General features: G+C 37.2%; 2 protein-coding genes across 6 annotated transcripts in view; both read right to left on the bottom strand.

Moving 5' to 3' along the window:
• Positions 1 to 15,081, bottom strand: part of DDX3X (DEAD-box helicase 3 X-linked) — a 451,205-nt gene that overhangs the window by 246,941 nt on the left and 189,183 nt on the right. The window lies entirely within an intron of this gene.
• USP9X (ubiquitin specific peptidase 9 X-linked) overlaps positions 1 to 15,081 on the bottom strand; it is a 152,541-nt gene that overhangs the window by 98,619 nt on the left and 38,841 nt on the right. For all 5 annotated transcript variants that reach the window (XM_050776170.1, XM_050776169.1, XM_050776171.1 and 2 more), the window contains exons 3-6: positions 10,403 to 10,548; positions 8,074 to 8,153; positions 4,668 to 4,780; positions 2,169 to 2,387 (exon numbers count right to left, since the gene is read on the bottom strand). In XM_050776170.1, the coding sequence (XP_050632127.1) occupies positions 2,169 to 2,387; positions 4,668 to 4,780; positions 8,074 to 8,153; positions 10,403 to 10,548 (558 nt within the window). The remainder of the gene's footprint in view (positions 1 to 2,168; positions 2,388 to 4,667; positions 4,781 to 8,073; positions 8,154 to 10,402; positions 10,549 to 15,081) is intronic.

The following is a 15,081-nucleotide window of genomic DNA, read 5'->3' as shown; positions in this document are numbered from 1 at the left end:
AAGAAAGTACATGCTCATTATGTAATATATTTTATTTCTTTAGTAACTATAATGAGAGTATTAGATTGATATACTTGATAGTTACAATATTTATAAAACAGCAGGTGTGGACACAGTAAAGAATTAGTCTAAAGCTAATCTTTCTGTATTTCTTTGGCTGCAATGTACACTTAAACAATTGGGAATATTCAGATAGAGTGCTTCAAACTGAAGCTAATAGGCTAGCTTCAGCAGCTGCCAACAACAGCTTTCTTTCTCTGGCTCTAAGTTGTCAAGACTGGCAGAGAAAGATCAGTCGCCCTAAATAGAAAATTCAAAATGACCACATAGCCTACAATTCACCATATGCTTTCCACACAGTTTTCTATTACTACAAGTTCCTTTTCTCAAAGATAGCATGGTGAATTTTACCTGAGACCTTTTGTCACAACCAACGAAGTTTTTATTATATTTTAAATGTTTGAATAAATAATATCATTTAAACATCTTCAAACATCTTGGGGGAAGATGGGGAACAGGAAACACTCTCAGAGATAGTCCTGACAGCTTTAGCTTTCTCATGGGTCAAAAGTTGAGGCCACAGAGGTTCAATGTCCCAGGAGGGTAGGGGGTGTAGAGAGAATTTGAAGTAGAACAGAAGACCTACCAAGAGCTCCAGAAAATGATTAAGATTAAGGCTCAAAAATATTCCTAATAAAACAGACTTTTAAGCTCTGTAACTCAAATTTCTCAAAGGTAAATGAAACTCATTACAAACAGTATCCGAAAGTGAATCTACAGCTTAGAAAGTTTACCTCCATCGACTAAGTCTGATGATCTGAATTTTGCCACTACCACCTTTGAAGAACAGGATAAAAAAACATATGGAGGCTATTATATATCCCTTAGATTTTTCATTATATCATGACATCTGCATCCAACTAGGGACATGGTTGAAGATTCTGCCAAATATGTCCCCTTTTAATCAGATTTATAGAAGACTTGTTTAGCTGTATAAAATTTCTCTTACTTCAACAGCAAGTAAATGTGTAGGTAACTCCACAGAATATGCTTCTCCCTGATTCACAACTATATTTTGGGCTATATTTTTAAAAATTGTACTCTTGAAGGCTTTGAAAGGCTAACTACTCTCCCAGTCGCTGTATTTTATAAGTTTAATAGCAAGAACTATACTTCGAAGATATAAAACTATCTTCAACCAGAAGTCATCTAAAAATTTTACATTTAGCATTGCCAAATCAAGTTTTGTTTCCTGTGAGTCTCTTAAGTTGTGGATTACTGGCACATAGAGGAAAAAAAAAAAAAAAAGTAAAATTTAAAAAGAAATACAGGTATAGATTAAAATTTTCATTTTGAAGATTGCCATTATTAAGATATTAACCGGATCTACTCAAGCAAAAATAAGCCATCTAGTGGCAACTATATGAACTGGGAAATATCAGAAAATCTCAACTTATGTTTGACATATTTTTGATAACCTCAGCTTATTAGTAGAATAAACCAAGTTCTGCATAATGTATGACAAAATTTTTCTGGCTGGATAGAAAAAGGGAAATTTGTACAAGACCTATAATATTAAAAATGTCTCCCTAAAATCTAAAATTTTTAAATTACTTAATATTTATTAAAAGAAGCAGCATTTCGGGACGAAGTTTTCACAGTATATAGTCTGTTTACACCAATATAGAAAATTTACATTTATGTACCGAATATATTTAAGTGAGATTTGGAAGATTTACTATATTGATTCCATTAACAATTTCTGTAATTTTATGATGTATTTATTAGGTATTTAGAGGATATACTTGATTGTGGAGTCAAAATCTTGGAATGCCTAAAATGATCATGGCCCTACAGAACAACACTTGAGTCCTTGGTCAAAGAAATAATCTCCTACTCTATTTCAAAGAAAAAATACAGTGTTTCCTACTAACCCAAATTATGACTACTTCTAAAGAGGCTGGACAGAAGACAAGGGGGATAATTATACATGCAGAAAAAACAAAGACAGAACCAGAATGACAAAGTTACGAAAAAGGCTTCTGGTTGAGTGTATTTTCATTTAAAGTGTTATTTCATTGTCACACTTTAAATACAGATCACTGAAGATTCTGTGTCAGAGCAAAACAATTGTATTATTTAATTTTGAAAATAACAAACCAACACACCTTTGGTGATCGAGGGTCTGGAGAACGAGCAAAGAGTTCATCTTCAGGCAACTGAACACTTGAGGAAACTGATTCACATGGACGTGTACCATTGTAGATATGGAATTTGCAATGAGGATTTAAGGCCATGGCAAGAAGTTCTAAAAGTGGAAACCAGTCTTGGGACAACTTGGCCACACATAGCTCCACCAGACGATGAGTATTGTTAATAATACACCTCTGTTACATGAGGAGGAAAGGCAATTTGCAAGATCAAAACACTGCAATTTCAAACAGAAATATCTTCAATATTAATCGTATCCTAACAAATAATGATCTCTCCATTTTTCTAACCATTTCATTAATACTGGGATCAAACTGATTATCAAAGGACAAGTTAGAATTTGTTTACTTCATAATTTATATGGTACTTTCAAAAGCCATTTGCTATGGCTTAAAAAATACAAGAGGCACCGTAAGTTATCTATTCCTGCTCTACGTCCACAGATAAGATGCAAGTTACTATTTTTTCTCTCTGGAATTTGTACACGAGAGGCAGCAATTCTAAAATCTAAACAATATGTCAGGCTGAGCACAGTGGCTCACGACTGTTAATCCCAACACTTTGGGAGGCTGAGGAGAGTGGATCACTTGAGGCCAGGAGTTTGAGATCAGCCTGGGCAACAAGGTGAAACCGTGTCTCTACTAAAAATACAAAAATTAGCCACGTGTGCTGGCATGTGCCTGTAGTCCCAGCTACTCAGGAGGCTGAAGCATGAGAACAGCTTGAACCCAGGAGGCAGAGGTTCCAAGGAAGCCAAGATGGTGCCACTGCACTCCAGCCTGGGCAACAGAGCAAGACTCTGTCTCAAAAAATAAAAATAAATAAAATACGTCAATCATCCATGATAAATTTGCTAGCTAAATGTCAAATGCAAAAGTCTGATGCCACTTCCAAAGTTTCCCTTTCTACACCTATAAAATTACATGTTAAATCAGAAAACGTGGAATTTTTTTTTTTTGAGATGGAGTTTCGCTCTTATTGCCCAGGCTGGAGTGCAATGGCACGATCTCAGCTCACAGCAACCTCCACCTCCCAGGTTCAAGCCATTCTCCAGCCCCAGCCTCCAGAGTAGATGGGATTACAGGCATGCGCCACCACACCCGGCTAATGTTGTATTTTTAGTAGAGACGGGGTTTCTCCATGTTGGTCAGGCTGGTCTCGAACTCGGGACCTCAGGTGATCCTCCTGCCTCGGCCTCCCAAAGTACTGGGATTACAGGCATGAGCCACCGGCTAGAAAATGTGGAATTTTTATGCTATGGTCATATTTGGGAAATAGGTTACAGGCCACAAAAACATTATCTGCTTGACATGACCACTTCCACAGTATACAAAAGAACAGAGGCCGGGCATGGGGGCTCACACCTGTAATCCCAGCACTTTGGGAGGCTGAGGCAGGCGGATCACTTGAGGACAGGAGTTCAAGACCAGCCTGGCCAACATGGTGAAACCCCATCTCTCCTAAAAATACAAAAATTAGCCAGGCGTGGTGGCGCACACCTAAGTTCCAGCTACTCGGGAGGCTGAGGCAGGAGAGTCGCTTCAACCTGGGAGGCGGAGGTTGCAGGGAGCTGAGATCGCACCACTGCACTCCAGCCTGGGAGCCTGGGAGACAGAGGGAGACTCTGTCTCAGGAAAAAAAAAACACACACACACACAAAAAACAAAAGTAACAGAGACTTAGAGTAATTATGGCATTTTATCAGTCTGAGACATATACTTTTTTTTCACTTTTTAAGATCTCTGGAATCTGACTCTATCTTATAATCAATGAATAATACATTACTGTTTTCCTAAATGGAAGGTATTTGCAAAGAGGAATTGTGTTTGCTTCTGTTAGTCACTTGGGGGCACTATCAACCTGAGACCACTTTACATTTTACACTTAAGGGCTTTTTGTATCACAACTATAATTTGAATTCAGACTACAAAACTGTGTAAATACTGGCTTGTGGTTTAGATTTTCACTTTTTTTTTTTTTTTAAATCCCTCCCTCCACCAAGTGCCAAGGTTAAGACATGCAGGGTTTTTTGCTGTCCCTTTCTGCATAGCAAGTTCTTTCTCATTTACCTCTACACTGACCCTTTGGTGTCCCAGATGTATATGAAATGCCCCATCTTGAGTATTTTTCTTAATAGGCCATAAAACAGTGATGTACCTTACAATTGATAGCATTACATTTTCAATGAAATGTGATGACTTGCCTAAGGTCACAGACACTTGAGATCCCAGGGGAGAGATTAAACCCAAGTTTAACTCTAAATCTCATGCTTATTCTAAATGACCATGCTGCCTTCAAGAGACTTAATTTATAAACATTTTTAAGTTTTTCATTTTTAGACCTTTTAATTCAATTATAACAGAAATAACACAGCCACACATACATACATATACCCCTCCCCAATCACTGGCATCACTATGTAAATCTGATCCTCTAAAGTCAAACACAAGACTCACATGAATTTCGAACTTCCAGCCACTCACTGCTTCATCTGTAAGGATTTTAGTGAATGATATTGTTAGCCCATCTCGGAAAAATCGCTGACATGCTTCACTTTTAACATCAAGGCCTAAGGAAAAGTGAGAAAAATTAATGCAAACAAAATATTTATCTGATTGTTTTTACACTGTCCAATATACAATAAAAGGTAATAAATTAAAACTTCACTGACAGCTAACAAATACTTAATTGCATAACAGTAGATTGACCGAGTAATATTAACACTAACTGAAAAATGTTACAAATTATGGCACTAGCCTTAAACACAAAATGGTGATCAGCAGCACCATGAAAAGAGGCAAATTTAAATAGAATTTTGCTCCCTGAAAATGTCTTCGAACTTAAAAACATTTCCCAATTTTTAAAATCTTATTTTGTTCATAAATCATTCATTTAGCATCAATATCCTTATATTATTCTGCGTTTGATCAAATAAAATGAATTATATCTTGTCTTCCTTATTAGCCTATCTCAGTGTCTCTGTTTCTTTACATCTTTGCTTAATTTCACCTCATTTTAGAAAAGCAACAGAGCAATGTGCTTCCAAACAAAGAAAATCTGTAACTCTTAATGACAAAATAAAAACTATTCGATTTGTATAGAAAGTATTATTTGATGGATAGTACAAAAGAGATGGTAATTTAAACTTTTTTTTTTTTTTTTGAGACGGAGTCTCGCTCTGTCGCCCGGGCTGGAGTGCAGTGGCCAGATCTCAGCTCACTGCAAGCTCCGCCTCCCGGGTTTACGCCATTCTCCTGCCTCAGCCTCCCGAGTAGCTGGGACTACAGGCGCCCGCCAATTCACCCGGCTAGTTTTTTTGTATTTTTCAGTAGAGACGGGGTTTCACCGTGTTAGCCAGGATGGTCTTGATCTCCTGACCTCGTGATCCACCCGTCTCGGCCTCCCAAAGTGCTGGGATTACAGGCTTGAGCCACCGCGCCCGGCTAATTTAAACTTTTAAAAATTTGGAACTTGTCAAAAATAACTGTGGTCTCAGAAAAAAAAAAATACGGTGGAGGGAGGAATACACGTCCACTGAATGTCAATGCTATTAAATGAAATACCATTAATCAGTGTTTACCCATCATTTTACAGTCAAGACTTAGAACATGCTTAGCACAGAAGTCTTCCAAAATTTGCTGATATGCCCAAAAGAAAGAAAATCAGTATATTGAAGCAATATCTGCACTACTATGTTTGATGCAGCACTGGTCACAATAGCCAAGATTTTGAACCAACCTAAGTATTAATGGACGAATGGATAAAGGAAATGTGGTACATATACACAATGGAGTATTATTCAGCCATTAAAAAAAAAAGGGATCCTGTCATTTCCAACAACATGGATGCAACAAAAGGTCACCATGGTAAGTGAAATAAGCCAAGCACAGAAAGACAAACATCACATGTTCTCACTCATTTGTGGGATCTAAAAATCAAACAACTGAACTCACGGATGTAGAGAATAGCAGGATGGTTAATGGGTACAAAAAATAGAATAAGACCTAGTTACTTGTTAGCACCAAACAGGGAGTACGGTAAAAAAATAATTTAATTGTACATTTTAAAATAACTAGAAGAGTATAATTGGATTGTTTGAAACACAAAGGATAAATGCTTGAGGTAATGGATACTCTTATCTATCCTGATGTGATTATTTCGCATTGTATGCCTGTATCAAAATATCTCATTACCCCAAAATATATACACCTACTATATACCCATAAAAAGTAAACATTTTTAAAATAAAAAAGATATTTTCTTTAAAAAATTTTGATGAATTGGTGAATAAACGCGTAAAAGAACAAAAAATTTTGAGTGGTGAAAACAACTGTAACCTGTCCGTGTGTTATATTTTCACTTTGGTATACTTCTACAGGATTAATGAGGCATAAGGACACGTTCTTTAAACAAAAGAGGGGAATTATTATAAATCAAACTTTCTCTTGCCATGGAGTTGTACTTAAACATGTTAATTTTGACAATAATCAATTTCAATTGTGATAGTGCCTATTATTAACTATAACATATCCATAGCCATCCTATTTCAGAAAATGAAATGTTACTGCTTTTTAATCTGCAGTATCTTAAAAGATGAATTGAAAATTATTACAATAGTAGTCCTCTGTTAGATAACTCAACTGCACCTAAAGTAGACCAAAGACATTGGGGTAAAAAAAAAAAAGATTAATTCCAGCATTAAACTTTTTCTTCTGGACAACTGAGTAAAAACACCAGATTTCCTTTTGTTGGTTTAACAAAAACAGACCTCATCTTTCAATTCTCTAAGAGAAAAATCACACTTTCCTGTGTATTTAAAAAAAAAAAAAAAAAAAAAAAATTGGCTGGGTACAGTAGCTCATGCCTGCAATCCCAGCACTTTGGAAGGCCGAGGTGGGAGGATCGCTTGAACCCAGGACTTCAAGACCAGCCTGGGGAACCAGTCTGTCTCTACAAAAAAAAAAAAAAGAAAGAGGAAAAAGAGATTAGTCGGGCGCAGTGGCTCATGCCTTATAATCCCAGCACTTTGGGAGGCCAAGGCGGGTGGATCACCTGAGGTCAGGAGTTCGACACCAGCCTGGCCAACATGGTGAAACTCTGTCTCTACTAAGAATACAAAAATCAGCCGGGTACGGTGGTGGGCGCCTGTAATCCCACCTACTTGGGAGGCCGAGGCAGGAGAATCGCTTGAACCCAGGAGGTGGAGGTTGCAGTGAGCCAAGATCACACCACTGCACTCCAGCCTGGGCATGAATGAGATTCCATCTCAAAAAAAAAAAAAAAAAATTAGTGGGCATGATGGTGCATGCCTGTGTCCCACTCAGGAGGCTGAGGTGGGAGGACTGCTTGAGCCCAGGAGATAGAGACTGCAGTGAGCTGTGATCACATCACCACACTCCATCCTGGGTGACAAAGGAAGACCCAATCTTACAAACATGTAAGCAAGATAGTTTATTTTAAAAGTACAATATTAACGAAATGGTAATTTTTACCTAAAGGATTATGAATGAAGATTTTACTAGGTACAAAGAGCCACACATCCTAATTCACTGTCATTTTAGTAAAGCAGTCAAAGGGCAAGTGTAAATAATTTGTAGACTTACACAGTACATATTTTGAGGACAGAAATGACTCAAGATAAATTACAAGGGGGGCAGGGGGCAGATATGTCTGGAGTCCATCATACCATCCATCATTTATAGGGTACTTAATTGTAAAATGTTCTCCTGTATATTATTTCCCATAACAGATAAGACCCTCAATTAAATGGAGGAAAACAAATCCATTTCACCCGCTTTTGGGATAAAGTAAAAGCACATATAGTAGCATACATTATAGAAAGCATAAAAACATACAACTTACCTTTTTTACTAAGATCAATAGCAGCTTCTAAAAGCACTTCTAATTCCCCTTTTGGCAAAACTGGAACCACCCATCGAGGCCTAAAAGTTTTATAAAATAAAACATGCTTAATGGTTGTACACTAAAAGAGGCACTACAAATGAGCTACTAATTATAATTATCTTGCTGTGAAAATATTTAATATTAAAATAGTATTAAAATATTAAGACAAGGTTGGCAGAATATCTGCTTTGTGGGAGTAAGCACCATCTGTTGTCTCTACAAATTTTTACAGGTACTATCAAAAGATAGAGCAATAAGAGAGGGAAGAAAACTAAATTATCTTGATAAGATATAAAACTATTAATAACAATCAAATATTAACTAATTAGGTATCAGGGATATTTTTGTTAAAATTCACAGGGAAGTGCTCTTTCGGGAATCAGATCAAAGGAGACATGATAAACCTCTTTGTTGCACCGCCCCCACTCCTCCTGCTTTTTTTTTTGTGGTAAGAGACAGGGTCACCCAGAAGTAGTGGCTCACACCTGTAATCCCAGCACTTTGGGAGGCCAAGGCAGGCGGATCACCTGATATCAGGCATTCGAGACCAGCCTGGCCAACATGGTGAAACCCCGTCTGTACTAAAAATACAAAAATTAGCCAGGCATGGTGGCACATGCCTGTAATCTCAGCTACTCAGGAGGCTGAGGCAGAAGAATCATTTGAACCTGGGAGGCGGAGGTTGCAGTGAGCTAAGATCGTGCCACTCCACTACAGCCTGGGCAACAGAGAGAGACTCTGTCTCAAAAAGAAGAAAAGAGATCGAGACCATCCTGGCCAACATGGTGAAACCCCATCTCTACTGAAAACACAAAAATCAGCTGGGCGTGGTGGCGCACTCCTGTAGTCCCAGCTACTCAGGAGGCTGAGGCAGGAGAACCGCTTGAACCGAGGCGGCGGAGGTTGCAGTGAGCCGAGATCACACCACTGCACTCCAGTCTGGTGGCAGAGTGAGACTCCGTCTCAAAAAAAAAAAAATCATTTATATTTTTCTCCCCACTGAGACCTTCCTAATAATATGCAACTTCAGCCTAAGAAGCATTTTACTACCAATCACCAACCACCAGACAAGTATGGAAAAGCAACAAACAATACAACCTTCTGCTGTGGTATCACTGCTATAGAGAATGGTCAGGGACCACCATTAAACATAATTATATACCATTACTACAGACACCTGCCAGAATCACACAATGTATTCTTGTAAATATATAATTAAAAACAATGGATATTAATAGGAAAAATATTCAAGATAAATGAAAGCAAGTTACAAAATTATAGTAAGAATCCTGTATTTATAGAAAAATCAATTCATATATGATAGTAAACACAAAGGCAATCTGGAGAATGTACTAATTGTTAACAGTAATTTTTGGCAGGAATATGTGTATGTAAGGGGGAAAAGTACAGACAAGTTTACCTACATAAAATATTTCTGTTTAACAATGCATACTCATTATTTATGTATTTAGATTTCTTTTTTTAATGCAAAGGATTTTTATTTCCTCTCACATTATGCATTTAATAGTGTTGACTTATTTTTAGAAAATGAAATTAAAAAAAAAAACAACAACTCAGTAAAGCAAGTGCCTTTAAGAACATGTGTTTTCATTACTTTCCTTTTGGGTAGTGAGGGGGAAATGTGTCACACCTTCCTGGCACTCACTTGTTGAGCCCACAGTCAAGACCACAGTCATATGGGATTCTTTGATGTGCTCTTCCCTAGCCTCTTGAAATCTTTTTCTTCCTCTGCACAAAAGCTTAAAGCTTCACTCTCTTGGAGTTTTCCTCTAAATAATCAAAGTGTGTGGGGGTGGGATAGGGTGGTTGTTTGTACTACAAGTGTGAAAAATTATATTCTGAACTGTTCCCTGAGATGAAGACCAAAAAAAGGAAACATCTAGGATGGTTAAATGGCTCAAACTAGTCAAGAATTCACTAGGATCAGGTTCTGAGGAACTCAATGTCCTCATGACCTGATTTACCACAGGCCATCCCAAAATTATGAAAGTCATCCAGCAACCAAGAGACCAATGAGAAAAAAACTTCATAAACTCTCCAAGAGGGAAACTGAACATACAATTTTACTTCAGAAACAAACTAAGCAGGGTCATCATCATTAATGTGAAAATTTTACTAACACTGTCACTCCCTTTCATTTATTAAATCCATTAAGAATCATGGGTTATAAAGCACTTGGCAGTGACGAAGCTGTAAAGACTATTAAGGAGGCAGTGGGGTTACTTTCCTGTCTGCTCTCTTTCTTCTGTGTTACACACCAACTCACCTGTTGATCATGTCATCCAACTTGGCCAAGTCAGTATGTGGAAATGCAGGTTCCTCATCTTCAAGCTGTGGTGGGGCATCACCTTGACCTTGCTCATCTGGGGGAGTTGCCGGGGAATTTTCATTGGAAGAATCAGGCGATGAAGTCTTAATTAAAAATTAAATATTCCACATTTAAGTTTCTATAACATATGTAAAATAGTAATCCAAACACCAACACAGACAAGCATTGCAGATTTTAAAATTCAGTAAATAGCCCTACATATCCATGGGTTCTGCATCTGCAAAGTCAACCAACAACCTTGGATCGAAAATATTCAGGAAAAATTGAATATGTGCTGAATATGTACAAACTTTTTGCTTGTCATGATTCCCCAAACAATACAGCATGATAACGATTTATACAGCATCTACACTATATTAGGCATCATAAGTAATCTAGAGATTATGTGAAGTATATACAGAAAGATGTACATGAGTTATATTCAAATACTAAACCATTTTATATCAGGGACTTGAGCATACACCAATTTTGCTATCCAAGTGGTAAGAGGTCCTGGAACCAATCTTCCATGAATACTAAGGGACACCTGTATTGTAAATTTTTACAAAAGATAAAATAATTGAAAGTTTATGATGTTTCAGGCCATCTCTGTACTACTGTGCTTTAAAATAATTTCATTTAATCCTCAACAACCTAATGAAGTATGCTACTGCCATTTAATAGATGAAAAAAACTCAGACAATAAGTAGCCCAAGATCACACAACTCAAATTCTACACTCAGGATTTGAATCAAAGTCTAAATAGTTTGCATTCTTAATCATAATGTGTACTGCCTCTCTGCTTACATTTCCCATTATGTGAGCCATGACAGAAATTATTCTACAAATATGATACATCTCATTTTACACATTATAATTTATAACTTCTACTTTTTTTTATTTGAAGGGGGGAAAACGTAATTATTCCATAATTTCCCTACACCCAAACTATTACTCAAACAACAATTATTTATAAGTTCATGATTATGGTTCTTAAATAAGTAACATCACTTTCAACTAATGTGGCTATTTTTGACTTCTTTTATTCCTTATTTTTAGCATGTCTTTCTCTCCCCCCCGCTTTAGCAGTGCATAATATTTTCACAACTAAGTGAATGAACTTTTATGACCTTCACTCTTAATTCAGAAAGCAAGTGGTATCTTCCCTTTCAAAATGAAACTAACCTAAATTTTAAACTGATTTTTACTCATGTGTTCTTGAATTTTCTATTCACTGTAGGCTGATGGCCCTTTAAGAGAAAGGGGCCCCTCGCCCTAACACTCAAGCACCTATTGAACAGTTGTAAAATAAAGAGTTGCATAAGTAAGCACTTGCACGAAGACAGATGAGTTTACCAGCATTAATATGTTTTACTTACAAAGTTTATACATGAACTCATATGGTCAATTAGTAACTAAATGGTGAACTTCTACTTAAGATGGAGAACACTGTGCAGGTGTCCACAGGGCTGGTCTCAAGGCAAAGGAAACTACAGCACAGAAGTCAAGTGTTACAAGTCCAACAAAAATGTCTGATGTGAAGTATGTAACTTTGGAAGCCTGCTTTATTATTTTTTAACTCCTTTCCCCCTGACATAGTTTATACATGCTTATAGAAAATAGAAAATATAAAAAATAAAATTTAAAACACCTGTAATTCCACACCTATAAACACCACCGATATTTATTTCCTTGTAATCTTTAAGAGTAAATAAAAACTGTCCATATATATGTTCAATAAAACTGGAATTATACTTAAGTCTATGTCCTTTTTCATTCAATGTATCTAGGTATTCAATATTTTTGATCATTAGAAATCTTAAAAAAAATTAATGGCCAGATAATATTGCATGAATTAAACAAAATTAAGGAGACATTTAGTATTTGGTATTTTTTACTGCTAACAAACATAAACATAGCTGTAATGAATGTTCTCATATATAAACCTTTGTGTTGAACTTCAACTTTTCCTTAGGATAGGATCCTGGATATATAATTACTAGAACAGTATAAACAATTTCTTTGAAGGCCACTGACATATACTGCCAAATTTCATTCCAGAAAATCTGCACCCTCCCAGCAACCGCATCCAAAAGTGTTCATCCCACAGTGCCTCTGCCAAGGCTGCTTCATTTCTCGAGTTTTACTACATACTAAAGCCTAAAATTCTCTAAGAGAATTTTTTTAAAGGCATGCTTAAAAAAATTTAAGTGAAAAATCTGATTTTAGAAATTCCCTTTATGCCAGCACATAAAAAGCATATCCAAAAAGTGAGCCCTAAATTGAACAGTGATTAACACTTTGGTTGCTGCTTCTTGGTACAACCGTGTCAGATCTTGTAAAATAAAATCCTAACATTAATAAGTAGAGAAAAACAAAATGTTAGGGTGAGGGATAATGTAATTTGTTTCATTCCTTTGTTATTTTAAATTACCAGTCATCTTAAAAAATGTAAAGTTTTTAGAAGAAAAGGAACACAATGTAGACATAGAATATTAGGGTGAATATCACAAACCCAAGAGCTCTAAAAATCATCAAGCACACCTTAAAATAAGAGTAAGGTTAAATAAATGGTTTGATTTTTGTCTAACGCCATGCAAATCAGAAACATTGCAAAAGAGGTTAGAATTTCATGGACAATGCAGGTATAAAATGGAAAAGAAAGAGGGAAAGATATTGGAACTCTTAACTACTAGCTTCTGGTTTAAAATTAGAAATCTGGCCGGGCGCGGTGGCTCAAGCCTGTAATCCCAGCACTTTGGGAGGCCGAGGCGGGCAGATCACGAGGTCAGGAGATCGAGACCATCCTGGCTAACATGGTGAAACCCCGTCTCTACTAAAAATACAAAAAGAAATTAGCCGGGCGTGGTGGCGGGCGCCTGTAGTCCCAGTTACTCCGGAGGCTGAGGCAGGAGAATGGCGTGAACCCGGGAGGCGGAGCTTGCAGTGAGCCGAGATTGCGCCACTGCACTCCAGTCTGGGCGACAGAGCGAGACTCCGTCTCAAAAAAAAAAAAAAAAAAATTAGAAATCTTTGGCATCCAACTCAAACCTCTGACTACGCTTTTAAAAACCTGAATACTGGCTAACAAATGTATGATACAGGAAGGACTTAACTCTGTCCAAGACCTGTGACCATACACTTTAATATTTTATGTCTCGAAAATGGGAACTAGAGAGGAAAAGGAATAAAACTGACACACTTATTTGGGGGAGAAAAAAACCCCAACTTGTTCACTTCTCTAAAATGGCAGAGGAAGAGGAAAAAGGAGAGACAGAAGCTCTTTTCTATACTACTTATAATAGAATATCTAACCTGTAATAGCTGGACAATAAGAACTTATCCCCAAATAATAGTAAAAAAAACTTAAAAATAACACTTTTGCCTAAAAACTTACCCGACTCTACACAAACATGTAAAAATTGGAAGCAGCATGTTTGTGATAATTTACACACACCTCAACTAACTTACCTCTAAGCACTGTTTGAGCTGCACATCACAAGTGTTAATGTTTTGTCATTCAGTTTAATACTTCCCAATATAAAACTGTATATATTAGAAAAGACAACTGAAATCAATCATCTTAATTTCCATTTCAAGAAATGAGAAAAAGAACAGCAAACCAAATCCAAACTAAAAGGAACAGAGACGCGCACGCGTGCGAGAAAGAGACAGTGTGTGTGTGTGTGCGTCTGTGTGTGTGTGTGTGTGTGTGTGTGTGTGTGTTGGTTGGCGGGAGGGGGTGGGGGGAGGGAGTAAAGACAAGAGAGTTGGTTTTTTAGAAGGTTTAATGACATTAGTAGTGGTATCAGAAATAAGGAGGCATTACCATAGGCCCCAAGACACAAAAAAGATAATAAGGGTCATTAACAACTTTACCTCAAATTTGAAAATCTAGATGAAATAAACCAATTCCTTGAAAAACACAATTTACCAGAAGACGCTAAAAATTTAAAAATTCCTCCACTTAAAAAAAAATGGATCGGCCAGGCGCAGGTGGCTCATGCCTGTAATCCCAGCATTTTGGGAGGCCAAGGCAGGCGGATCACGAGGTAAGGAGCTCGAGACCAGCCTGACCAACATGGTGAAACCCTGTCTCTACTAGAAATACAAAAATTAGCCAGGTGTGGTGGGACGCGCCTGTAATCCCAGCTACTCAGGAGGCTGAGGCAGAAGAATCGCTTGAACCAGGGAGGCGGAGGTAGCAGTGAGCCAAGATCACACCACTGCACTCCAGCCTGGGCAACAGAACAAGACTCCATCTCCAAATAAAAAAAAGGATCTTCAATTAAAACTTTTCCATAAATAAAACCCCAGGCCAGATGGGTCCACCAGTAAAATCTTCCAAACAATTAATGAAACAAATAATAAACTTCGCATAAATTCATCCAGAGAACAGAAAGAGACACACCCTATGAGTTTTGAGGTCAGCATAAAACCTTAATACCAAAATCTATGTTTAGCATTACTTCAATTGATCCTTTTAACAACCCATGAAGTAGTTACACTATTATTACCCTCACTGTACAGACAGACAAACTTGAGGCTTAGAGGTTATATAATTTACCCAGAGTCATAACGCAAATATGGTACAAAGCTGAAATTTGAATGCTAGGCAACATGACTTGGGTCCGTGT

Source organism: Macaca thibetana, chromosome X (assembly GCF_024542745.1).
Source record: "Macaca thibetana thibetana isolate TM-01 chromosome X, ASM2454274v1, whole genome shotgun sequence".
Taxonomy (NCBI): domain Eukaryota; kingdom Metazoa; phylum Chordata; class Mammalia; order Primates; family Cercopithecidae; genus Macaca; species Macaca thibetana.
Note: the sequence above shows the minus strand (reverse complement) of the source record. Positions and strands in the feature narration are given on the sequence as shown.